This window comes from Canis aureus, chromosome 9, assembly GCF_053574225.1.
Source record: "Canis aureus isolate CA01 chromosome 9, VMU_Caureus_v.1.0, whole genome shotgun sequence".
Classification (NCBI taxonomy): Eukaryota; Metazoa; Chordata; class Mammalia; order Carnivora; family Canidae; genus Canis; species Canis aureus.
In genome coordinates this window covers 39,096,979-39,122,368 of record NC_135619.1, presented here as the reverse complement: position 1 = coordinate 39,122,368, position 25,390 = coordinate 39,096,979, and the positions used below count along the sequence as shown (strand labels likewise).

Genomic DNA, 25,390 nt, shown 5'->3' with positions numbered 1-25,390 from the left:
CTGGACCCTTTTGAATTCAAAAATCGTTAACAAAGACACCTTGGAAAGGGAGGCAAGGGGGAATAGGAACATAGAGGAGCTCCTGCACCGGCTTCTTTGAAATTTTGTCGTCTGGATGCTCCACGGTGGTCTCTTTGTTAAGAGAGTTTAGCATCCGGACCTTAAGGCCACACAATTAATATTCCCGCTGGAATCCTGGGGACTCTTCTCTTGAAAGAGGCTGTTGTCCAGTTTTCAGGCCACAGTAGGTAATTTCCCGCCCAGGAGCCTGGCCTAAAAAGAATGTCGGTGTTTCCCTCCAGGTATAGGTGCCTGGGGGTCAGGGGGAGAGGGAAAGGCGAGGGGTGGAGAGGGAGGCGGGTGATCGACAGGGATAGAAACCCTGTCTCCACCTCCCTCTGAATGTGAAATAGCCAATGAGGTGGCGCGGCCGGGCCGGCCCGGCCGCCAGTGCCATATAGTATGCAGCAACCCGAGGAGTCACGTTGGGGGAACGGCAGAAAGCTGCTATCCTTTTACACTACTTTGCTCTAGCGGCTATCTTAATGGTGACTGCGTGGCCGGGGGGAAACCTGATCGGCCAGATCCAGCCGAAACCGGGAGGGAGGGAGTGGGCTTTCCGGAGGGGGGGAGGAGGGAGGGAGACGAAGAAGGAGGAGTAAGAGAGGGGGAAAGAAAGAGGAAAAGAGTGCGAGGGAGTGAGGGAGGGAGGAAAATAAACAACAAAAAATGTCCTCTTCCTCCCCCACCGGGCAGATCGCAAGTGCGGCGGACATCAAGCAGGAGAATGGGATGGAAAGCGCCTCGGAAGGGCAGGAGGCGCCCCAAGAAGTGGCGGGGGGCGCGGCGGCGGGGCTGAGCCCCCCGGCTCCAGCCCCTTTCCCCCTGGAGCCGGGGGACGCCGCGGCCGCCGCCGCCAGGGTGAGCGCGGAGGAAGGGGCAGCGGCGGCGGCGAATCAGGTACAACTCCACTCGGAACTTCTGGGCAGGCACCACCACGCCGCGGCCGCCGCCGCCGCCGCCGCCGCCGCCGCCGCCGCCGCCGCCGCGCAGACCCCGCTGGCCTTCTCGCCCGACCATGTCGCCTGCGTGTGCGAGGCGCTGCAGCAGGGGGGCAACCTGGACCGCCTGGCCCGGTTCCTGTGGTCCCTGCCCCAGAGCGACCTGCTACGTGGCAACGAGAGCCTGCTGAAGGCGCGGGCGCTGGTGGCCTTCCACCAGGGCATCTACCCCGAGCTCTACAGCATCCTCGAGAGCCACAGCTTCGAGTCGGCCAACCACCCGCTGCTGCAGCAGCTCTGGTACAAGGCGCGCTACACCGAGGCCGAGCGAGCCCGCGGCCGGCCCCTGGGCGCCGTGGACAAGTACCGGCTGCGCAGGAAATTCCCCCTGCCCCGCACCATCTGGGACGGCGAGGAGACGGTGTATTGTTTCAAGGAGAAGTCGCGCAACGCGCTCAAGGAGCTCTACAAGCAGAATCGCTACCCTTCGCCCGCCGAGAAGCGGCACCTGGCCAAGATCACCGGCCTCTCCCTCACCCAGGTCAGCAACTGGTTCAAGAACCGCCGGCAGCGCGATCGGAACCCCTCGGAGACCCAGTCCAAAAGGTGAGCGCCAACTTTCCGCCTCCTCCCCCTTCCTCTCCCCCACCCCCTTCCCAGCTTTCTTTTCCTCCCAAGTGCTCGCAAACATGGCGCTTACCTTCCCCACCAGCCCGGTCCGGCTGCCCACCTCTCCCCGCCCCCCACCTCTCGGCGGCCGGGGGATGGGGGGCGGCGGTGGCGAGAGGCGGGGGGAACCTCCCTCTTCACCCTCCCTGCCCCTCCTCCCCCCCAGAAGTTTCTCGTCGCCCGCCCGGGTCTCAGTCCCCGCCCCCACCTCGGCTGGCCACTGCCGCCCGGTTTCCCACCCCCATCCCGCTGGCTTTGAAGTTGCCACCCTCTCCCGGGCTCTGGCGCGGCGCAGGGGCGCGTGCAGGCGCCCGAGAGGCAGCTCGCCTCGCCGCGCCGCGCCAGGCCCCCGGAGGTCGCGGGCGCGGGCCGGGGTCTGCACCTCCCGCGGGTCACAGCGCCGAGCGCGGGCACGCGCTCCCCCGCCTCCCCGCGCCGCACCCCCGCACCCGCACCCGCACCCGCACCCGCACCCCCACCCCTGCCTGCGCTGCGGTCGCCGCGGTCGCTCTGGAGGGACGGGAGGGCTGGGGGGGGCCAGCGGCTCGGAAGGGGGGGCTGGGGACGTCGAGGTTTTATGTGACAGAGTTAATCATTACCCCTGCCCGCCGAGGTTCCCTTCGCGGCCGCGGCAACGTGGGGTGTTGGTGCGGCGGGGCTCTGCCGTGTTTTGAAACCTGATTCTGAACTCCTTCGGATCGGATTTCAGCGCCGCCGGGGCAGTGGGGCTGGAGGGCTTGCTTCCCCAGCCCCCGACCCCTGCCTGGCCCCCCCCGGACCGCGATTGCGGGCGGGGGCGCGGTCAGCTCCGCACCCCCTAGAGTGCCCACCCTGGCGGGTTTGAACTTTTGGACTGGCAGAGCTTTGGACCCCAACTGGTGGAAAATACCGGGTTTTCCGCCGCTTTTGTGCGTCCTGTGGAGTCAGACACCTGGAGGGTGTTTTTGTGTATTGTTGAGCGAACTGAGAAGGTCGCCTAAAGAGACGGTGTCTCCAGCCGCGCGGGCATAGGACCGAAAGAACCCAAGGCAACTCGAAGGTTCTGCTCAGGGAAGGAATCTGGGAGCCGGGGAGCCCGCCTGGGCCGAGCGAAGGTGATCGCCCGGCGCATTCCACAAGCCGCCGTGGCCCGCCCTTGCCGCGCCGGCCCCTGCGCCCCTACCGGGGCCCGACGGCTCCGGCGCTCGCCCAGGCCGGGGAGGGAGGCGCTGTGTGTCCGAGCCGGGCCTCGCGGTAACCAAAACAAAACGCGCACTGCGACCTGCGTGCATCCTGCCGCAGACTTGCGGGGAGACCCAGAGGAGGCCCGGTGGGAGCCCCGCGCCGGCCTGCGGCCGCGGACCCAGCCGCCCGGAGCTCCGTCGGAATCCTCGGGGCCAGAGGCAGGGGGTGGGGAGCGGGCGTGGCGCGCAGGCCAGCTGCCCTGCAGCCTCCGCTCCCCGGCTGGGCCGGGCGCGTTCCCCGGCTCCCCAGCCACACTCTCCCGGCTTCGCGTCCCCACCCCACCCCCAACTCTACACCCCCGCCCCCGGCCCAGTTGCCTGGTTTAGGCCCCTCTCCGGATCTACCTCCCACCCGCACCCCCGGTGAGTCACCCTCGCAGACGGCGACGGCGGCTCAGCCTCAGCTCGTAAATCAAAGCGCTTTCTGCGCTCCTGGCCCCGCAGCCCAAAGCCCGAGTAATCCCCTCCCCTCCGCATGAAAGCGAACCGACCGCCGGGCACTGCAAGGGATGTGGATCTTCTACGGGGCCAAGTCGCACCACGCTTCCAAACTGCCGGCTCACTGCCCCTTTCTCCCCCGCCCAGCCTCAGACCAGATGGGAAATCCCACCACTACCCCTCCCCGGATTTGGTCTCCCCCCACCACCACCCTAAGTCGGGGAGCTGAGGAACACAGCCCTGTCTGGAGCAGCAGAAGGACTGAGGCTGCTGGGGAAGGGGTCTGATGGTTACAAGACTGCTGAGTGACCCACACCCTTTCCCTCCCACCTCACCAGGGCACTGGATGGTGTGTGTTAAATAGGCCCCTATGGCTTCTTTTGGATTCAAAGGCGACTGCACATAACAGTTCTTGGGTTGCAAGTGCCTTTCCTACATCAAGGACAGCCACTTTGTTGAATGAGAGAGTTGTCAGTCTGGTGGAGTAGAAGTTTGGGAGCAGGTGAGAAAATGATCTCTTGTTAACTAACTGGCAAACAATACTGAACACTTTGCACCTCCTGCTCCTTCGGCAGTTTCATTTACCTCCAAGATCCCACTAATCTGAATTGGTTTGAGGGGAGGGGAAGGCGTTCCTAAACAGGAAAGACTGGCCACCTCATCTAGTGAGTTTTTTCTGTGGTATAGGTAGCGGCGTATCTAACAGGAACGAGTCACTTCACGGCTATAAAAAATGTATGTACGATTCTCTATTAGCTGAATTTACATCTTCCTGATCTCTGGACTTTCCCTGAATTTATTACCGGTGAAATGATGGGGATAGGAGAGTTTATCTTCCCACATTCTCTCTGTGGTCAGAATCTGCTGAAAGATCTCATAGCTTAAACAGGACTAAAGACTTCCTGCTCTGCTTTCTTTAAATACTGACTTTACTGGAGTTCTAAACAAATGGCATCATGCAGAATGTCATCCCCTCTGACCTTCCGAATGTCTTGGTTTCCCCCTCTGCAGTGAGTCAGATGGCAATCCCAGCACTGAAGATGAATCCAGCAAGGGCCATGAGGACTTGTCTCCTCATCCACTCTCCGGTTCATCGGATAGTGTCACCAACCTCAGCCTTCCCAGTCACATGGAGCCAGTATACATGCAACAAATTGGAAATGCTAAGATCTCATTAAGCTCTTCTGGAGTTTTGTTGAACGGAAGCTTGGTGCCTGCAAGTACTTCACCTGTCTTTCTTAATGGTAATTCTTTCATTCAGGGACCCAATGGAGTCATCCTTAATGGATTAAATGTGGGAAATACACAGGCAGTGTCATTGAACCCACCAAAAATGGCGTCAAACATTGTGAGCAATGGTATATCCATGAGTGACATACTGGGGTCTACCTCCCAGGATGTGAAGGAATTCAAAGTCCTCCAGAGTTCTTCAGCTAACTCAGCAGCCACCACTTCCTACAGCCCCAGTGCCCCTGTGTCATTCCCAGGGCTGATACCCAGCACTGAGGTAAAAAGAGAAGGCATTCAAACGGTGGCTTCCCAGGATGGAGGCTCTGTGGTGACCTTTACTACACCAGTGCAAATTAACCAGTATGGCATTGTCCAGATTCCCAATTCCGGGACAAACAGCCAGTTCCTTAATGGGAGCATTGGATTCTCTCCACTGCAGCTGCCTTCTGTTTCGGTAGCAGCTTCACAAGGTAAAAGTCTCGTTCGGTACTATAATGCACCAGTGAATGTTTTAGCCAGCTGCTGTAGATGATGCATTTGGTGAGAGCTATAGATTGATGTTACTGTTCAGGTACCTCATTGGCTGCCACAGCTGCAGAATAGCCTTGATTTGTTCCTCCTTCTTCACAACACCCGTGTAACATCCAGCTTGGTTGGTTCCCTGGCATCATGGAGATGGGCTTTTATTTTCTTAATAACTGAATGGAAAAATACAGTTCATGGCAAATCTTGCCAGTTCTACAATTATAGAAATATGATAAGTCAATTGGTGCTTACAGAATAACCCATTGCTTGACATTTTAAGATTAAAAATTAATAATATTGCTAAGAACACAAAATTAGTCCAAGCAATTGGTACAAATACATACACTTTACCTAAGCATTTTCTGTTTGACCAAGAAGTGTTTTAGAAGAGCAAGCTAAAAAGACTGGATCAATTGCGTTTGATTCATGTTCTTACTATAATTAAAGCTAACAGTCCTAAAGGAAAACCAGAGGAATATGTGACTGGATGTCTTTTGCTCTGCAGTATACTCACCCCCCTAATATATGGGTTTATTTAGGAAGGCAACTGTTAGTCTAATTTTATATGTTTGTGGCTTCATTAAGGGCCGTATACTAAAGAAAACGCTGATCTGAAATTTGGGAAGCCTGAGGCTGATATGCCACTTCTTCACTGACTTTAAGCAAGTCATGGCTCTGTGTCATTTTTCTAGATACAGAAACAGGAATGGTTAGAATAGCAGTGGAGGTTGCATAGCCCCTTAAACTTAGGAGTGAGGGGGTGTTAATGCATGCTTGCCTTCCTGTAAGCAAGTCTGAAACTCCAGGTTTCTATGAAACCAAAATAAGTAACTGTTTGCCTTAAAGATCAGCTTCCTGTAAAATGGCCTTATCAAAAAACTATCCATTTATGCATGACTTTTTTTGTTTCCACAACTATGATCTACTTCAGCTTGAGGCATTAATGGAAAAAATGTTGTTGAGTACATTTCATTCCATAAGATCAGTTCCCAGGTAAAGCGTAGTAAAACACAAAACTCCTACAGCATACCATGTTTCTTCATTGTTCGAAGTTATGGAAAGGATTAGGTTGAGTCACTATCCAACATAAGGCAAAAATATAAAAACCACAAGGAAAGTCAAAGCGCTTCATTTTATAATAATTTAATGTGGCTTTAATCCCTTTTCTCTCTTTAGGAAATTTCCAAACAGTAGATAACATTTTAAAGACAACAAATTTGAACAAAAAGCATGGTATGTACATTGGGGGAGAAGAAAAGCTGAAATACTTTTCACATGTAATCTAGAAATACGCTACCATAGAAAATTATTACAAACTAAGAACTAATTTTTAAAGTGGGACATTTAGTATGAATAAGAATAGCATTTTCCGTTAAAACAGCTAAGATCAAATGACAAAGCTGTCAATCCTTACACTGGGTACATTAAAGGTATGACCTGGAAGCAATGTTCCTTTATAGTAATTATGGACTACAGTTCTCAATAAAGCATTTGGGGATCCAGGCTTTGTCAAAAATGAATACTGAGCCTTGCTTTAAAATGTGTAGGCAAGGTAGATTATCTTTCAATGCTTAGGACTTACATGGAAACCCAGAATATCTACATCTTTTTTTAAAGATTTTTAAAATCTTTTTTTTATTATTATTTATTTATTTTTATTCATGAGAGACACAGAGAGAGAGGGGCAGAGACACAGACAGAGGGAGAAGCAGGCTTCCTGCAGGGAGCCCAAAGTGGGACTCGATCCCAGGACCCAGAATCACACCCTGAGCCTGAAGGTAGACACTCAACTGCTGAGCCACCAAGACATCCTTCATTTGGATATTAAAAAAAAAAAAAAAAAAAGATTTTATTATTTATTCATGAGAGACACACAGAGAGAGGCAGAGACATAGACAGAGGAAGAAACAGGCTCCTCGCAGGAAGCCTAATGCGGGACCAGATCCCAGGACCCTGGGATCATGACCTGAACCAAAGGCAGACACTTAACCACTGAGCCACCCAGGTGCCCTCATTTGGATTTTTAAACTGATTTTGAACTTGTCCAATTTATAATTCAGGTGCAGTTATATTTGAGTATCAAGTTTTAGACCACATCTGCTTTTCCTCCTTTATGTATAATTTCTACACATTCAAAAATATTATTTTATTTACATTCAATAGCCATTGGGGAAAATGTCCTGTCATATTATTTATGGTTCCTCTCAAAAAAAAAAAAAAAATAACTAATCATTTTGTTCACATATACACAGGCAAATAGTTTCACAAATACATACACATAATAAATATTTCAGATGATTTTGCTACAGTTTATCAGCCAACAAGAATTCTAAACTATACTTAAGTTGAAATTAAATAAAAGTCTTTTCATCTGTTTGGCCTGGAACAAACATTTATAGTAAGGAAGAGCCCAAACATAACATATAAGTATTGTTAACACCAGTATTTTCATGAAGAAAACTTTTGTACTGGTCAAATTTTCCTGTCAAGCTTAAATACAGTGTTTTTCTTTCTTTCTTTTTTTCCATTTAAAGACATTCCTTTGCATTTAAGATGCTTAAAAAGTGTTGGGAAGAGGTATAAACAGCCCTGTGACATTTGTTTTTCAGTAGAGGTGGTAATATAATCACAATTATTCTAATTCAGGAGTGTAATATCTTAGGTGAATTACCTTTAATTAATTAAGCTGTTTTCTCAAAATAATAGTTTGCTGAACATCTAATTCAAGATCAGATGAATAATTCTGTCACAAAATTCCCTCAGGACCACCTTTCTTTCAGTGGCAAGATAGTTGCCATCATTTCACTGTGCCTACGTCTAAAGACTCAAAAAGAAAAGCGTTTTATTTGCTGGTAGGAGTGAGGGGAAGGGTGGAATTCGTCTTCCATTGTCTGAGTTACCTGATTTTGAACATCTTCTCAGCATTCTACTTACATGTCTTTTTCTATTTCTGGTCTCTGCAGACCATTATAGTGAGAGCCTCAAAATACAAACCTTTTGGAGAGAAGCATTAGCTCTAGTTATTTATGTTAATCTGTAATTATAGAAGTACATTTCATTATTATCCCTAATTTTTCCTATCACTGCCAACACCAAAAGCTCAGAACTGGCACAGCAGAAGAAAAAACTATTCAGTGTTTTGTTAACTTGACATTACTTTATGGTTAGTGTAGTGAAAGTCTGAAACTTGTCTGTACAGGCTTATATGGTTAACTTCAAGCCCCAGGGCATCTCATTTTACGGGATTTTCTACATTGCCAGTTGTGTCCGATACCAAACTTGTCCCCAGACAAAGGCATTTTATTTTGCATTTGTGTTTTCTAGTTCTAACTGGCAGAGCTAGCTTACGACTATCAACTGATTGAGAGAAATCAAATTGATAATAATGAACCAGAAATTTGACTGAAATTAGACCCTGGGGGAAAAAATGTTTTTTTCACACTTGGTTTCTAAACCAGCAGTTTAGAAGTTCTCACTTCCACTGTGTCATCAGACTTAGAAGTTTAAAATACACCTGTTCTAAGACTTACTGAGATTCTCAGGAGTAGAGCCTGGCAATCTGTAGTTTGTTTTTTCTTTTTTAAAGATTTTATTTATTTATTCATGAGAGACACAGAGACCTAGGCAGAGGGAGAAGCAGGCTCCCCACCCCAAACCCCAGGATCAAGACCTGAGCCAAAGGCAGACCTGAACCAAAGGCAGACATTCAAACACTAAACCATCCAGGCACCCCAGAATCTGTAGTTCTTAAGTGCACCAGGTGATTCTACCGAACCTGAGAAAAATCATGCATGTAAAAAAATATATATATCTTTTTTTTCCCTTTCAATTCCATCAATGATAATCTCTACTTTATCTTTTTTAGGTAATCTTTCAGTAAACGCAAGCACTTCAGATGGGAGCACATTTACAAGTGAGTCCACCACAGTCCAGCAAGGAAAGGTTTTCTTGAGTTCTCTTGCTCCCAGTGCTGTGGTATACACTGTTCCAAATTCAGGCCAGACTATGGGATCTGTTAAACAGGAGGGCTTGGAGAGGAGCCTGGTATTTTCTCAGTTGATGCCTGTCAATCAGAATGCACAAATAAATGCAAACCTGTCTTCTGAAAATATCTCGGGGAGCGGCCTCCATCCACTGGCCTCATTAGTTAACGTATCCCCAACTCACAATTTTCCCCTGACTCCCCCCACCTTATTAAATCCCACCGAGCTAAATCCTGACCTTGCTGATAGCCAGCCAATGTCTGCACCTGTGGCAAGCAAATCTACTGTGACATCTGTCAGCAGCACTAACTATGCAACTCTTCAGAACTGTTCCCTTATTACCGGTCAAGATCTCTTGTCCGTCCCCATGACCCAAACCTCCCTTGGGGAAATTGTTCCTACGGCCGAAGACCAGGTGGGTCACCCTTCCCCGGCAGTGCACCAGGATTTTGTCAGAGAACATCGTTTGGTTCTGCAATCAGTAGCTAATATAAAAGAGAATTTCTTAACAAATTCTGAGGGCAAAACCACGAGCAACTTAATGATGCTGGACTCAAAATCTAAGTACGTCCTAGAGGGCATGGTCGAGACTGTCTGTGAAGACCTGGAAACAGACAAAAAAGACCTTGCCAAGCTCCAGACTGTCCAACTGGATGAAGATATGCAAGACTTATAAACTTTATTTCCCTCTCTCTCTCACTCTCTCTCCCTTCCTCCTTCCCTCTCTCTCTTTTTCCTGGCATCAGCAGGCAGATCTTTTCACGAAGCCCTGAGGACATAAAGCATTTTCCCATTTACAGGGAAACACTAGTTTTGTGAGTAAATGCATTCAAGAGACTGGATTGATCTGCATGAAGATCACAGTTAAATATACAAGAGTAGAACTGCATTGCTGCAGCCTTTTGGTTCACATATGTTCTCTTTTAAATAGATGGAGACAAAGGAACAAGATGAAATCTATCAAGACAAAGTGTATCATTTGGTTGACTTAATATAATTCTAAGGTCAAATGGAACTCTAGAGTTCTTTAAATTAAAACTGTATACACCTGGCATCGGCATTAGAAACAATATGGTTATTTTTGTTTACTCTTACTCCATGGGCATTGATGAGGTTAAGAAGCATAAATGGTACTCCGCACTACTATAAGGGTTTATTTTTGAATAGATGGCATTTCTTTTTTTCGGCATTTTTGTGAAAGTCTTGGTTTGTCTCTACACATTTCCAAATGTGCTTGCTAATAGTCCAGTGGGGCTGAGAAAGTTTGCAACTCCACTAAAAACTCTGAAACAAACTTCAGTATGAGTGTAAATATATTAGTCCTATAAGCAAGGATTTGAGGAATTACAGTGAATTTTATTTATGCTGTATATGTTTCTCTTACACTTCAGACACTATGAACTGAAAAGAAAAATGTTTTCTTACTGTTTAATTTATTTTTATTGTTTGAACAGGAAGTGAACATAGTTATTTCCAACGAAGTTTTACTTTTTGTAGGATTTTAAAAGTAATGATTTTTATCAGGAGTCTATTATGGTCAATATTAATAACACTGAAACAGGCAATCTAACTCCCAATATTGGAATTTTGGTACTTTTTTTCACATCCTTGTTCTTTATTTAGCAACTCTCTGATTCATTTAAATATGTTTTCTATAGAATTCTATGTGCCTTCTTACCTTGTGGCCTTTTTATTATTCTTACTAAGGTACAAACATGTCAACAGAAGCACTGATGGCTCTTTTCTATCTAACAGGGTTATTTTCACCACAAAATTGCTTTAAATCTGAAGAACTTAAGTTTCACTTATATCATTATGTATGTTTATGATGTAAATGGATGAACAATTAATTATCGTTGATGCTTTTCATTACAATGAAAATAACAATCATAGATTACCATGTAAAATGAATTCTGTAGATGATGAAAACAACCATTTTAAACTAAAGAAAGAATATGTAAATTCTCTTGAGCAAAACTGTCCTGATGAAACTCAGTTCTAAATGTTTTGAATCAGTTTTTACATTATGACATACAACTGTTATTTGCACTATATTATCATGTCTGGTTTAAAAGTAACTTTTGGGGTTTCTTTAAGAAGAAATAATGCTTTGATAATGTTGTGAGCTGTGGTCATAGTTTTTATCAGGACTGAACACAAAATGGAATAATGCAAATACATTTATGTAGTGAGAAAGTCTCTGGTGTCTGCAAAGCAAGAAATGTGAGAAAATGATCTCTTCAGAGATGACTTAAAGTCGTCCAACATAAAGATGTTACCAGTCTTGCTCTCCTGAAGATCAGAAGAAAGAGTGCACTCTTGTACTCTTGATCCCAACATGCCCATCAGCTGAGCATGTTGACTAAGGTCCATAGAGGACTTAACCTTTTCTTGTTACTGCAAACGGAACTCGCAGACATAGATGAAGAGCCCTATCAAGACTTCTTCCTGTCATTTCATTAAAGAACTTAGATGCCTTCTTTTTTATGGAATTAGTAAATGTTCTCAAACTGCTGAAACTATAGTTTTTCATCTTTTTTTTTTTTTTTTTTTTTTTTACAGTCAGGTGTTTTAGAGTTCTCTTTCACTCCATCACTGCTTACACAGATTGTTTTTTTTCTTTAGGTGTGTGCTGATCATGTTACTGAGATTAATTATATGGTTCTGTAGTGTAGTTTACATGAAAATGATGTTTCTTCACTTGATGGCTGCAGATACCAAGAGTTAGTTCATTATTTTAAAATACCAATCTAATAAGGGAGATGGGAAGGTTTAAAAAGTTATATATATGATATATATAACTGGATAAGTTTCATATGTCTTCCAAAAATATAATCAGCCTCTCTTTTACTCACAGTCCTTCCTCTTTTTTTTCCCTTAACAAAAAAGATAGCACAAAACTTCAAGACTTCCCTAGGAAACCTATTCATACTCCCAACATGATGTAATTATACCCCTACAATTATTCCAGGTAGCTACACAATATACCAGGTAAGAATCAATGCACATTATAAAGAACTTATTGTTCTTTTCTTTCAGTAAAATAAGGGCCAGTTGGTGTATAGCCCATACATATGTGAATGACATAAAATAAACCCCATGATCTCCTTGCACAGAATTGCAAATGTTTTTTGCAATACCAAGGGCCAGACCCAGAACCCTTGGAGCTCATGTGGCAGAGTTTCTCTTACATAAACCAATGCTTGAAGATGCTGCAAATGACCCTCAAATGATCCCCAAAGAGGAATCAGAATAGGGGCAAAAACTCTTCCTGCAAACCCCAACCCCTGCTGCTGGCTGTGGGATTTTTGATGTGAGGCTATCTATGCACCCTATGCCAGCATTTGGCATCTAGCTCTTAGTTACATGTAGTAAAGAACAGTTTTATGATTTAAAGAGAAGGTGCATTTGTTCCTCAATCAAGCAAGAACATCTGTGTAGTAGTGTTTTATAGCTCATGTATATTTATAGTAATGAAAAGACTGAATCGTACACGTGTTTCAGTGCCTTTCTCGTGTTATGAAAGGCAGGTAGACATTATAGCCATAGGTAAAAATTTGTAGTTAAATTGCACACTGACCTTAAATCTCCCTGTATATGCCCTTGCATTTTGCATGTCAAAAGTTGGATTATTGGGCATGTGTTGCAGCCTGCCCTGCTACATGTTAGGCAAGTGTGCATTAGTACATAGCCAGTTCTTCATTCTTTTACAATGTTTTTGACAGGTCATCTCATCATAAAAATATAAATAATTCAGGAAATTTGTGGGAAAAAGAATTACGTTTTACAAAAGATGTTTCAAAGTCTTCCTAGAACTTAGATGATAGAGCCTAACAGTTATTTTGTATCTAGTTGATACATTTCATGTTAATTTAATATTACCACCGTACATTTTATTAATCAGAATTATGTAGCATGTGACTCTTTTGGCTTTCAGGGTTCTCAATTTGTGTTCTTTTGTTGCATGTACTGTATGTTTAGAGGAGACCGGTTATATACTCAATATGGTTTTACTGTGCCTTACACAAAGAGAAAAATCTATACAGAATGTATATCATGGGGTGGGGTAACAGAGTCTCTACTGCACTGTTAGGTGATGGCACACAGAGCATGTCCCAGAACATTTCTGTGCTTAATTACCCAACCAAAGAGATCTAAAGTATGTATGTTGTACTGTAATAGGGGTTTATGCCTGGACAATTAAGTGTTTTATTTGTTTTCTGAAATGATGTGAACTTATTTTTCTAAACACTATGCTAAATAAACTTTATATTTATACATACATACATTGTGTTTAAAAAGTTATTTATCCCTGGGGGGGGGGGGGAAGAAGCGTAGGGAAAAAAGAAAAAAACCCACACAAACATTTCATACACTGGCAGATACAAGGACAATAGGAGTCATTTTACAATAATCTCTGTTTTGGTCTTTGTACAAAATTATGCAATTCACTTAATTGTACTGCATATTCAGAGCTAAATGATTAGAATTCATCCTCCTTAAAGGAAAGAAATGTGTCCTATTCATCTGGGTGTTTCAAAATCTGACTCTCCTACTCTATAAGATTTACTGGAATTAAATTCAATGATCCAAAGGCCTTTCCATTCACAGCCTTCCCGTATGAGCTCGATATAATCCATGTTAAAGCATTCCCATTAACCAAAGTCTAGTTACACCATAGTTGGGTCTACCAGTGATTTGACTTAAAGTTACGGACACAACTCTACCACTGAAGACTCAGCCCTGCTACAGTTTTATCCTACCTTTAAAATTAAATGAGCTCTGGGGCACCTGGGTGGTTCGGTTGGTTAAGCATCCGCCTTCAGCTCAGGTCATGATCTAAGAGCTCTGGGATTGAGCCCCCATCAAGCCCTGCATCAGGCTCCCAGCTCGGCAGGGAGTCTGCTGCTCCATCTCCCTCTGCCCCTGTTCCCGCTATCTCTTTCACTCACTTTTTCTCTAATAAGTAAATCCTTAAAAATAAAAATAAAAAATAAATAAGATTACATGACCTCTGATTAGGTATACCTCCCACGCTAAAATGAAGAGGGGTTGGATAAGGGAGATTGGTACCAACTGTACAATTGTATTATTAAGCCTATTAAAAGTATCAAATTGGTTTCAGGGATGTCTCAACTTTTTTATATTCTTGTCATTCACTCCATTTGTTCAGCAGTGTTCTACGTAGCTAAACCAGTTAAAGTGGATAGTGTCTCAGTGAGCCTAGGGTCAGAGTATTGTGGAGTGATTACATTTTATAACATCTTAACCCAATAAATATTTTAAAATATTTGACAGGTCACTGACCTACTTCAAACATTTGTGGCTCTGAAGAATCTAGCAAACTAAATAAAAACACTCAAGGGGAGTTCAAGACTTTCAGCTATAGAACCCCATCCCACTTCTCCTGCTTCCCTTAAGAAATAATAAATGTGGGGTACCTGACTGACTCAGTCGGGTGGAGCATGTGATTCTTGATCTTGAGTTCATGAGTTCAAGCCCCACGTTGAGTATAGAGCTTACTTAGAAGAAAATAATAAATGTGGAAATTAACCTTTACATATCTCCATTTTCAATAAAGTAAATAGTAAATAAAGATAGATTCAGGTAATCGCCAGTACAATAAAATCCATAACAGGGTAATGAGATTGAGCATGGGGAATGGTAGAGGTGAGAGCATACATTACATTGGTCAAGGAAAGTCTCAAGGAAGTAAACTTTCAACAAAAAGGCATGAATGAAGAGAGAGAACCAGCTCACAAGACTTAGAAAAATAGCATTCCAGACCTAGGGAACAGCAGGTACAAAGGCCCGGAGGGAGGAGCAGAGTGGCTGGGTCACAGTGTTAACCCTAGGGGTCATTGAGTAAGAGATCTAGTCAGAGAGATATAGGCAGGTGCCAGATAACAAATAGAACTTTATTGGTCTGTGTTACATAGTTTGGATTTGAGTCAGAAAAGCAAGAATTGTTATAACATGGTTTACACTTTAAAATATCACTATGCCTATTCTTTGGAGAATGGTGTTGTAGGAAGCCATTCCTGTGAGGGAAGGAATTCAGAAACTACGTCATGTTGTCCTAAGCTGTTGGGCAGGAAATACTTGAGGAGCTGTTGAAGCAGGTATGGCAGTTTTCTCCTAAATGTCTCCAAAATTGTGTGTTCTCCAAGCCTCTGTCTACTCTGCCTCTTGCTTAGCCAAAGCTGCCAGCTTCCTGCTATGATTGTCCCAGTCTGAACCTGTGCCCTGAACTCCAGTCTGGTAGATCCAGTTCCCTAATGGATATTTTCAGAATGTCCCAGTCACCTATGACTCTACATATGAAAAATTTTAACTATTATCTTTGCCCTAAGCCTGTTTCTTACTCAGTGAGAGTAGCACTCTCATTAAATAGTAGCACTCATTCACCCATTGGCCAAATAAAAACTCTGGGACTCACTCTGGAGTCTTCTCTCCCCTTCTTCCCACCTCCTCCACCAGATCACTACATCTCTCCGTGGCTGCTCATTTACTGTCTCTTGAATCAATTTCTTCCCCTCTATTTCTAGAATTACTGCCATAGTTTAGCACTTATCCTTTTTTGTTTTGTTTTTTAGATTTTATTTTTAAGGAATCACTGCAGTCAACCTGGGGTTTGAATTCACAACCCCAAGATCAAGAGTCTTACACTCCACTGACCGAGCCAGGCACCCTGGCATTTACCATTTATTGACTGAATTATTACAACTGCCTCCCACCTGGTATCTCAGTGTCTGGACCTCATTCTAGGCTACATTACAATAATATTTAGATGCAACTTTCAGAATTGAAGACCTATTTCAGCCTTGCTTTCCAGTTTAGAAACTTCAGTGGTCTCCATTGTCTCTGAAATACCATTTAAACCCCTTAACAGGGGTGTCTTGGTGGCCCAGTCTGCTAAGCATCTGACACTTGGCTTCAGCTCAGAATGCAATCTCAGGGTCATGAGATTGAGCTGTGCATCAAGCTCCACGCTCAGCATGGAGTCTGCTTGGGATTTTTTCTTCCTTTCCCTCTGCCCCTCCTGCTCCTGCTTTCTCACTCTTGCTCTCTCTTTCCTTCAAATAAATAAAAAAAATCTTTGAAAAACAAAAATAAACTCCTTGGGAGCCTGGGAGGCTCAGTGATTGAGCGTCTACCTTTGACTTGGTGTGATCCCGGGGTCTGGGATTGAGTCCCACATCGGGCTCCTACACGGAGCCTGATTCTCCCTCTGCCTGTGTCTCTGCCTCTCTCTGTGTGTGTCTCATGAAAAAAATAAATAAAATCTTATAAATAAATAAACAAACAAATAAATCCCTTAACATGGAAGGCCCCCAAGACCCAGGCCCTACCTCCTTGTCTAGTGACACGTCTAACCACATGAAACTGTTCCCCAAAGAGACCAGGTTCTTTCTCACCTACCCAATCTCCAAGACTCACTAGATGTCACTAGTGAAACTAATGCCCCAGGAAGCTCTCTCTCACCCACATAACCAGAATAATGCATGGCCCATTCTGTGATTAGACAGGGATTTATGCCTTCCTTTATTGTAGCACCTATCACATTACTATGTTTGCTTCTCTGCACTTTCATCTCTGTTTCACTGGCATTCAGTATAGTGGAGCATAGATGTACTTAAAAGCTATTTGTTGAATGAACAGTAACTCTGTAATATATTCCTTTAAATTATTTCAATTGCTCTGGATTAAGGAACTTCATTGCTAGGGTACCTGTCTGGCTCAGTCCATAAGTAGAGTATGGGACTCTTGATCTTGGGGGTATAAATTCAAGCCCTACATTGGGTAGAGATTACTTAGAAAATAATATAATCTTTAAAAAAAAACTTCATTGCTAAACTAGTTAAAGCATTATACCTATTTAGAGTACAAAAAATAAATCAATACATTTGAGGGTAGAGCCTGAGAGCAGTTCTTTGAATCTTCTAGCATTAGTGGATAGTCTTTATGGTAATTATTTTCTTTGTTGCTCCAAGGTTTTTTCCACTTATGTCCAAATAGAAGCTGGGTTCCAGAAGATAGAGGTTAGCTAAAGTTTGACCGACAAGTGGGGCATTAGCACAAAATACAGTCACTAAGCCTTTTTAGATCAATGTTTCAAAATAGCAGTGATGTACAGAAAAGCTATTTATACTTATGTATAGATATACTTTCTAAAAATATTCTCTCTGTGGATGTATTCCTATTACTTGTATGTGAACTGAGCAGATGTCTAAAGAGTCTATGAGGAATAGTAAATGGAACATAGAGTTTAGGCATCAGGAAATCTGAATTCTAATTAGCTTTTAGATTTGGGAAGCATCAGTTCACCTCTCTGGAACCTATTTTTTTTTCCATTGAAATGGGTATGTTGGGTATCCTTATATTTGAGATCCATGTAGCTATAAGAAAAGAAAATGTTAATAAAATGCATTCCCTCCCCCCACTGCACAGGTTAAGAAGACCAAATCAATTACAGAATGAAAATACACTGTGACCTGCAGAGGACTACAAATGTAAGATTCAATAATTGATACTGAGACAACAACCTGTGACCCTCTAGGATTATTTAGAAGTGTAGGGTAAGGGACGCCAGGGTGGTTCAGTGGTTGAGCACCTGCCTTCGGCTCAGGGCATGATCCTGGGGTCCTGGGATCTAGTCCCACATCAGGCTCCCTGCATGGAGCCTGTTTCTCGCTCTGCCTGTGTCTCTGCCTCTCTCTGTGTGTCTTTCATGAATAAATAAATACAATCTTAAAAGAAGAAGAAGAGGAAGAAGTGCAAGGTGAGGCAGGTCTGGTTCTATACTCTTCCACCTTCTTCACCTGTATCTACTCTGCTCCCTAAGGGTTCTGTCCTTCCCTCAAGTACTGCCCTATCTCCCCAAGTGCCTTAAGTGATAACCTTGGTATGGGTACTTAACAAGATATTATGAACCCAGCTCCCCCAACCCCAGGATTTTGCTTTTTTTTTTTTTTAACTCCTCTTGTCTCTCTGAGAATTTATATTTTAAGGAAGGCTTTTTAATTTTTTTTATGATAGTCACACACAGAGAGAGAGAGAGAGAGAGAGAGAGAGAGAGAGAGGCAGAGACACAGGGAGAAGCAGGCTCCATGCACCGGGAGCCCGACGTGGGATTCGATCCCGGGTCTCCAGAATCGCGCCCTGGGCCAAAGGCAGGCGCTAAACCGCTGCGCCACCCAGGGTTCCCTTAAGGAAGGCTTTTAAAGACACGAAAGAACCAAGCTGTAATCATGAATGATAAATTTCTGCTTAATAAAACTGAGCAAGGTGTTCCCTTCTTCTAAGAGCAGCAGACAAGTGTATTTGTGTGTGTGTGTGTGTGTGTGTGTGTGCGCGCGCGCGTGCACGTATTAGGAGACTAGGGAGAGAAGGATAGATGAGGAGAGGAAAACAGAGAATGTCTCCATTTCTGCTCTTTGTGTGCTGTACTTCCGTACTGGATGTCAAGGACCAGACAGTGGAATTTGAGCTGTTGAATCCTCTGAAAACAATTAACAGTATAGTTTTCCCCACACCCATTTTATCAGAGCTTGGGATATTTCCTTCAAGAGCACTCCTGTGTTGGAAAGTTATTAACTATCATGAAATCACAAAAATTTTCCATAGAAAAACAAAAGTTGTTCCCAGTTTTTCTGTTTTGTTTTGCTTTTTAAGATGTGAGTTATAGGGGTGCCTGAGTGCCTTAGTTCAGCATCCAACTTTTTTTTAAGACTTATTTATTTGTTTATTTATTTATGATAGACATAGACATAGAGAGAGAGGCAGAGACACAGGAGGAGGGAGAAGCAGGCTCCATGCCGGGAGCCTGACGTGGAACTCGATCCCTGACTCGATCCCTGACTCGATCCCGGGACTCCAGGATCGAGCCCTGGGCCAAAGGCAGGCGCTAAACCGCTGAGCCACCCAGGGATCCCCTGCATCCAACTCTTGATTTCAGCTCAGGTAGGGTCTCAGGGTTGTGAGATCAAGCCCAGGGCTGGGCTCCAGACTCAGTGTGGAGTCTGCTTAAGATCCTCTCTCTCCCTGTCCCTGTGTCCCTCCCCCTCTCACCCCTGCTCTCACTCTCTCTCAAATAATAAATAAATAAATAAAAAGCCACCACGGTGGTTCTGTCAGTTGGGTGACTCACTCTTGGTTTTGACTCAGGTCAAATCTCGGGTCCTGGGATGAAGCCCAACGACTGACTCTGTGCTCCCCGGGGAATCTGCTTCAGGATTCTCTCTCTCTGCCCCTCCCTCCTGTTCTCTCAAATAAATAAATAAATAAATAAATAAATAAATAAATAAATAAGATGTGAGCTATATAGGAGATGTGCCAAAGAAAACTCAAAGTACACATTTGGTTGAAATTAGGGAATTTAATACAAGTTTGTGTTCATTTGTATTTATTTAATAAGTACATTCTTACTTTGTTCTTTAAAAGATGAATGGCCTTGAATATCTTAGTATAAATGTATTACTCATTTCTTGGCGAATTTATTTTATTAGCATTTAATAGAGAAAAAAAAAAAGATGATTGGAATCCTGTGCCTGCATGAATTACCATTAGTGCTCTCAATCCTAAAGTGACCAAGGATCCTATCCCAATCATCCCGGATAGATTTTCCAAAGTCTTTCCAATGAACACATAGTAGTTCTAAGAACACATAAGGTCTACAAGTAAGAATCCCTCGTTTTAGTTTCACTATACAGTCACACTCTTGTATCTTAATAAATATATATCTATCTTCCCAGAAATAATCACAGATTTTCATATTAGGTAGCAAGTTGCTAGTGTAATACTGAGGTCCTAGTAAGAGTGAAGCTATATTAATATAGGATTTGTATTTTTTCAAGGAGTAAAAATTAGGCTAAAGTTTGTCTTTATTTTATTTTAAATGGAGCATATTAACAATGTAAATTATTTTTTTAAGATTTTATTTATTTATTTATGAGAGACACAGAGAGAGAAAGGCAGAGACATAGGCAGAGGGACAAGCAGGCTTCCTGCAGGGAGCCTAATGTGGGACTCCAGGATCAAGTCCTTAGTTGAAGGCAGACGCTCAACCACTGAGCCACCCAGGTGTCCCAACAATGTAAATTAAATCTATGAACAAGATTGGGTCCCTATGTAAAGTATTGAAGGTGAAAGACTATTAATCAATGCTTTTAGTTCCTTAGAACTCTCAATATAGTAGCTATTGAAATGTTAAATGCAAAGCATTTCTGTTTATCATAGCAGATCTCCATATGGAGCCTACAAAATATTTTCTAAGTTATTATAAAATCTATAAATAAAACTGCCTTTCAATTTTTTTCTGTAATCCCAAATTTTCATTAATTAATACTAATAGACTTCTTTTCAGTCTTAGGTTTGTCCTAGAAAACTATTTGATATGTCTATAAGCCAAGGTATTTTTTTTTTTTTAGCCAAGGTAATTTTTATAAAGAAAAGAAAATCGTTAACTTCAACCTTTGATGAATAGCCTAAATACTACTTTATATACCTGATGATCATACCTTACATGCATATTCACCAGAGGTCTGGGTAAACAGAAGTCATAGGTGCCCACCATTCATTTTCACTGTTGTAAAGAATATGACAGGGGCACCTGGGTGACTCATTGGTTGAGCGTCTGCCTTTGGCTCAGGTTGTGATCCCAAGGTCCTGGAATCAAGTCCAGCATAGGGCTCCTCACGGGGAGCCTGTTTCTCCCTCTGCCTATGTCTCTGCCTCTCTCTCTCTCTCTCTCTCTCTGTGTGTGTCTCTCATAAATAAATAAATAAAATCTAAAAAAAAAAAGGAATATGGCAACATTTAGTGGAGATTTGCACTTCCCAGAGCCAATCTGATGAAGCCCAAATCTTGGCAATGACAATGCACTTGTATTAAACATAAGACCAGGCTTGTGATTTGGGCCCAAGTTCCTGTACCAGAGGTCAAAGCTGTGCTAACGGACCACTTTCAGCCTCTGGAAACATCAGGAACCCTGAAAAGCTCCCAAAGCTCTGCTTGAATCAGTTTACTTAATTTATTATTTTTTAAAGATTGATTTATTTGAGAGAGCAGCAAGCAGAGGGACTGGCAGAGGGAGAGGGAGAGAAAGAATACTCAAGCGAACTCTCTGCTGAGCAAGGAACCTGATGTAGGGTTCAATCCCAGGACCCTGAGATCATGACCTGAGCCGAAATCAAGTCAGGCATTTAACCAACTAAGCCAGGTGCCCCCAGTGTACTTAATTTAAAGCAAACCTCAAGGTGGCCCAGGTGGCTCAGCGGTTTAGCTCTGCCTTCAGCCCAAGGCCTGATCTTGGAGACCTGGGATTGACCCCACGTGGAGCTCCCTGCGTGGAGCCTACTTCTCCCTCTGCTTGTGTCTCTGCCTCTGTGTGTGTGTGTGTGTGTGTGTGTGTGTGTCTCATTAATTTAAAAAAAAAAAAAACAGATTAAAGCAAACCTCAGCATCCAGGTGCCAAGTGCCAGCCTCATTACTGGGGATTCAAAGATAGAGAGGTCAGTCTTTTATATTGAAGAACTAAGTTAAGTGGATTGATAGGGATGCACAAACTATCCATACTAAAGTACTACAAAGAGGTATGTTTAACACATCCAAAAGAGCTGTACAAGGCCCAAAGGACAGGGTGATATTTCATTTTAAAAATATATTTTAAGAGTACTCTGTCTCTGGTAGGACAAAGAGAAAGAATGTTCTAGGTGGGTGATACAGCTTTTATAATAAGGATTTTAAACTTTATAGGCAATGAGTAATCATGAAAAGCATAATTAAACTTCCACTCTTTTTATGATTACAAAAGATTATTTCCTATAGAAAACACTGGACCCATCACCTGGAGATAATACCTAACATTAAGTATATATTTAGTATTTACTAAGTACTCCCCTAAGTATTCTTACATGTGTTGCTTCCTTTATTCATTAAAACAAGTCTGTGAAGTAGTTATAATTACAATCCCGGTTTTGCAGACGAGAATCCTGAAGCATGGAAGACACAAGTAATTGTCCTAAATGTTCATAGCTAATAAGCAGCTGAGCTAGCTTCAAGGCATGACCCTCCCTTTTTCTAATTAAAAAAAAAAATTTTAATTTCTTTAAAATTTTTTTCATTGTAGTAAAAAATACATAAAATTTACCAACTTCAACATTTTTTTTTACCAACTTCAACTTTTTGAGAAAAGATCATATTTTTTCCATAGTGGCTGCACCGTTTTACTATCCCACCAACAGTGCACAAGGGTTCCAATTTTTCCACATATTTGCTAGACTCATTTTCTGCTTTTTTGAGAGTAGCCACCTCATTGGGTATAAGGTGCTATCTCACTGTGGTTTTGATTTGCATTTCTCTGATAATTAGTGATGAAGATTATCTTTTCATATTCTTATTGGCCATTGGTATATCATCTTTGGAGAAATGTTTATTCAAGTATTTTGCACCTTTTTAAACCTGGTTATTTGGTTATTTTATTATTGAACTGTAGAAATTCTTTTCATTTTTTTAAGACTTTATTTTTAAGTAACCTCTACACCTTAATGTGGGGCTTGAACTCACAATCTCCAGACCAAGAGTTGCATGTTCTACCAACTGAGCTAGCCAGGCACCCCTTGAAATGTCGGAATTTTTTATATATTCTGGATATTAATCTCTTTTCATGTATGTGACTTACAGATATTTTCTCCTGTTCCATAGACAGCCCTTACATTCTGTTGATTATGTCCTTTGATGAACAAAAGGTTTTTTCCTTCTTTTTATTAAGATATAGTTGACACACAATGTTGTATTAGTTTCAGATGGACAACATAGTGATTCAACAACTATATGCTATGCTCATCACAAGTGTAGCTACCACCTGTCACAATACAACACTATTACAATACCATTAACTATAGTCTTCATGTTGTACCTTTCAGATGAACAAAAGTTTTTAAGTTTGATGTAGTCCCATTTGTCTATTTTTGCTTTGGTAGCCTGTGCTTTTGGCATCATATCCAAGAAATCATTGCCACATACAATATCATGAAGCTTTTCTCCTGCTTTCTTTTAGGAGTTTTATAGTTTTGGGTCTTATATTTAGGTCTTTAATATATCAGATTAATTTTTGTATAAGAATATAAGAGTCCACTTCCTTTTTTTTTTTGAGTGTGGATGTCTACTTTTCCTAGCCCTATATAATGAAGAGACTGCCCTTTCCCAATTGAGCAAAGCTTGCCCTTTTATATATAAATAAATAAATAAAATAAAATAAAAATAAAAATTATATATAAGAGATGCATTGTAAGGAATTGGCTCATGTGAATACAGAGAACGGCAAATCCCAAGGCTGGCAAGGTGACTTGGTAAGTTGAAGAGCCAGGGGAGCCAATGGTTTAGTTTTAGTCCATGTCCAGAGACCTGAGAACCAGAAGAATTGATGATGTAGTTTCAATCTAAAGACCAGCAGATTTAGGTCTCAGGAAGAGCTAGTATTTCAATTTAAGTACAGAAGCAAGAGAAAAGCCAATGTGTTAGTTCAAATATTATCAGGCAAGAATTCTCTTTCTTTTTTTAAAGATGTATTTATTTATTTTGGGGAAAAGAAGGGAAGACAGAGGGAGAGGGAGAAAGAATCCCAAGCTGACTCCCCACTGAGCTCAGAGACCAGTCTGACATGGGGCTCAATCTCATGACCCTAAAATCATGACCCTGAGACTATGACCTGAGCCAAAATCAAGAGTCAGACACTTAATGGACTGAGCCACCCAGGTGCCCCAGGTGTTCTCTCTTACTAAGAGGAAACCATCAAATCCATATATAATCTCACTCTACTTTAAGGGTTACTGCCAAATTCAAAAACTTCCAAAATATATTACAGAAAATGTTCATGCCCAGGAACTATGCTATTTTCTTAACCATACCTTAAGAACCCTTAAAAAGGATTCTTGGAATCTAAAGTGTTAATTAGCTTGTCCCAAGATGTGTTTCAAAGAACGTCAGTACTTTGAAATGCTCACAAAATCCACAAAAACAGATTAAAATTTTGCCACTTATTATGACCACTTAAGTTTTGAAAATGCTTTTTCTGGAAATGTATTTTTCAAAGAGGTATTTTATGCCACTCTTGAATGCTCGTAATGCACACAAGCATAGGAAATTCTTTGAGAAAGCTTGCGGTAAAGAAATGTGATATGACCCTCCATGTCCCAATCCTAAATTGACAGTAGCCCTTTTAGTCTAGCAATATCCCAATATCTCTTATTATCTGAGAAGCTGTTTTGTGAAATCTTAACTCAGAAAGAGGGCTCTTTAATGAGGAAATTTCAGGGATTATACAGACCAACTAGAACAGATATTTTAGGCCTCCGTAGCACCTATTATACTATATTCCATTATATAAGCATATTAATGAGTGTACAGGCCAGTCTGCTGGTCTAAGCACCCAAAATTACAGTGCCTTCAATAAGATAGAAGTTTATTTCTCTCAGGTAACAATCCAGAGGTGAATGATCTAGGTTGACAAGGCACTTCTGTTGTATCAGTTCATCCAGGATCTCAGGCTGGCATTTGGTCTCTGTGACCCTCAACATTGATTTCCAATCTCTGTCACTTCCCAGCCTGCAGAAAAAAAGGAAGGCTGGAGTATGAGCTTCCTCTTTAAGAAACAATCAAGGTATATCACTTATATCACTTCTTACATGTAATTGACCCAAAGCTGGTCACATGCCCAGTACCTACTTCCAAGACAAACAGTCTCTAGGCGAGTGGCTGTATGTCCTACTAAAAAGTGAGATGATCCTATTCCTAAAAAGAAGGGGACAAGAGACACTGGCAGTCAGTGGTACCTGCCACTCTATTTAGTCCACTTTCTCGAAGCCTATGGACTTAGCCTTCTAGATAATAGAATGAAAGCAGTCATATAAATGACTCAGGAAATGCCACTTTTCCACTACAAATCCATAGATTCCACTTCCAATCAGAATGATCAACATCATCCGAGCACCTGGCTGACTCACTCAGGAGAGCATGCAAATCTTGATCTCAGGGTGGTGAGTTCCAGCCCCACATTGAATGCAAAGCCTACTTTTAAAAAAAAGAGAGAGAAATAGAGAAAGAAAAAGAATGATAAACATTATTTCTTTTTTTTTTTTAAGTAGGCTCCCGACAGGGAGCTTGAACTCACCACCCTTAAATCAAAACCTGAGTGGGCATCAAGACCTGAGCCCACGGGACGCCTGGGTGGCTTAGCAGTTGACTGCCTTTGGCTCAGGGCGTGCCTTTGGCTCAAGTCCCACATTGGGCTTCCTGCATGGAGCCTGCTTCTCTCTCTGCC

At 42.7% G+C, this 25,390-nt stretch overlaps 1 protein-coding gene across 6 annotated transcripts; it reads left to right on the top strand.

Annotated features, from left to right (window-relative positions):
- The first annotated feature begins 450 nt into the window (after positions 1 to 450).
- On the top strand, positions 451 to 13,353 carry SIX4 (SIX homeobox 4). Of its 6 annotated transcripts, XM_077909525.1 has the most exons (5): positions 451 to 548; positions 757 to 1,607; positions 4,343 to 5,031; positions 6,263 to 6,319; positions 8,952 to 13,353. In XM_077909525.1, exons 1-5 carry the CDS (start codon positions 546 to 548, stop codon positions 9,743 to 9,745), a joined length of 2,394 nt encoding a protein of 797 aa, XP_077765651.1. In that variant the 5' UTR covers positions 451 to 545; the 3' UTR covers positions 9,746 to 13,353. The 6 variants fall into 6 exon arrangements, 5 of the variants coding, with proteins under 5 accessions (XP_077765651.1, XP_077765653.1, XP_077765650.1 ...); XM_077909527.1 differs by lacking the exon at positions 451 to 548 and having other exon boundaries at positions 637 to 1,607; positions 4,343 to 4,575; XM_077909524.1 differs by lacking the exon at positions 451 to 548 and having other exon boundaries at positions 637 to 1,607.
- The last annotated feature ends 12,037 nt before the right edge of the window (positions 13,354 to 25,390 follow it).

Bases quoted from the DNA above. Each gene is read 5' to 3' on its own strand.
- SIX4 (XM_077909524.1), top strand. From the start codon at position 730: ATGTCCTCTTCCTCCCCCACCGGGCAGATCGCAAGTGCGGCGGACATC. The intron at 1,608-4,342 runs GTGAGCGCCAAC...CCCCCTCTGCAG, and splicing joins TCGGAGACCCAGTCCAAAAG to TGAGTCAGATGGCAATCCCA. The intron at 5,032-6,262 runs GTAAAAGTCTCG...TTCTCTCTTTAG, and splicing joins TTCGGTAGCAGCTTCACAAG to GAAATTTCCAAACAGTAGAT.